Below are 1221 nucleotides of genomic sequence, written 5' to 3'. Positions count from 1 at the left end.
ATTGATTCTATGTCTGGTCAAAATTTCGTCAAATTCTACTTCCACAAAGTGGGTCAAAATGTCATTGGAAAAAATGGTGTATAATTTCATGTTCAAAAATTTCCTTCAATAAGTGTATAAGCTCATATGCGCWATTTTKCTTGAAATTGCCACWGCAAAGTTGTTAAAAGAATAATAGTGTATGCGGGTTATACTCCATTTTAGCCTGTAGAAATAAATACAATTTATCAAAACTTTAACTCATAAAATAGCTTATAATAATATACACTATTGTTTGAGAAATAGTTTTATTCCGACCATTTCTATACTCCACATAAGCTGTTTAATTTTCAATACAAATTCGAAAGTTTTATCACAAATTTACGAGAGTAGTAGCCTATGCGATTTTTACGTTGTTTTGACTACATAAATGCTAAGAAAATATTGTAGTCATTTGAAATTTCAGCTTGCAAATTCATTTCGCTGAGAAAGTTTGTTCATTAAAAATATGGATTTTAAACATCTGAGTGAGTATCGTCTTTTATATAATGTAAGTGCAGYAAGTAAGGTAAATATCAACAGGCTGTGACACGAAACCACCAGTCGTTGCGGATATTGCTCCAAAGATAGGTGAGTTTGATTTCGCTGTGGGATTGCCGGACGTAGAGATACCTCAAACAGATAATGAGAATGGTACAGACTTCTCTGCAGGATCGTCGAACGAGTATGTCTCCGATTCGGATGATGATGCACTGGCTTTGGCAGATGAATTAGATAATTCAGTGATAAAGAAAGCAGATGCAGTTCGTTTAGAAGAAATCGCAGACTGTGGTGATACTTATAYCAATAACAAGAATGAAAATGGTARAAATATACTTACGCGAGAGAAGAGAAAGGTGAGTACAGCAAACAGCTTTTGAGAWATATTGTTTGGGTCTAGCCACGTCTAACTCTGAAATATTTCCGATAAATAGATTGAAAGTCATAAATGGGTGCAGAATAAAAGGARGTATCATCGCAACAAAGGGAACCCGTATGTCACTAAGAGTGGCAAAAGAGTTGAAGAACGTTTTCCGAAACCCATTGACTGTAAGTGCCGCCATAATTGTACAGAAAACTTCTCAGAAGAAGAGCGCACAGAGATCAATGCAGAATATTGGAATTTAGGCGACTATTCGAGGCAGCGACTGTTCCTAGCCAATTGCGTGAAAATTGAGAAGTGCAAAAGGACGTTGACAATTA

The 1221-nt window shown here is 35.6% G+C and overlaps 1 protein-coding gene across 1 annotated transcript in view; it reads left to right on the top strand.

The window, feature by feature from the left end:
* Positions 1-433: 433 nt before the first annotated feature.
* The window catches only part of LOC108975749, a 14407-nt gene continuing 13619 nt past the window's right edge, over positions 434-1221 (top strand). Inside the window, exons 1-4 of the mRNA XM_018944451.1 lie at positions 434-506; positions 562-609; positions 691-875; positions 954-1210. Coding sequence (XP_018799996.1) covers positions 488-506; positions 562-609; positions 691-875; positions 954-1210 — 509 coding nt within the window. The 5' untranslated portion in view covers positions 434-487. The remainder of the gene's footprint in view (positions 507-561; positions 610-690; positions 876-953; positions 1211-1221) is intronic.

The sequence above is a fragment of the Bactrocera latifrons genome, unplaced genomic scaffold (genome assembly GCF_001853355.1).
Source record: "Bactrocera latifrons isolate USDA-ARS-PBARC rearing strain unplaced genomic scaffold, ASM185335v1 scaffold_696, whole genome shotgun sequence".
NCBI classification, from domain to species: domain Eukaryota; kingdom Metazoa; phylum Arthropoda; class Insecta; order Diptera; family Tephritidae; genus Bactrocera; species Bactrocera latifrons.
The sequence above is the reverse complement of the archived record's forward strand: the minus strand, read 5'-3'. Positions and strand labels throughout refer to the sequence as shown.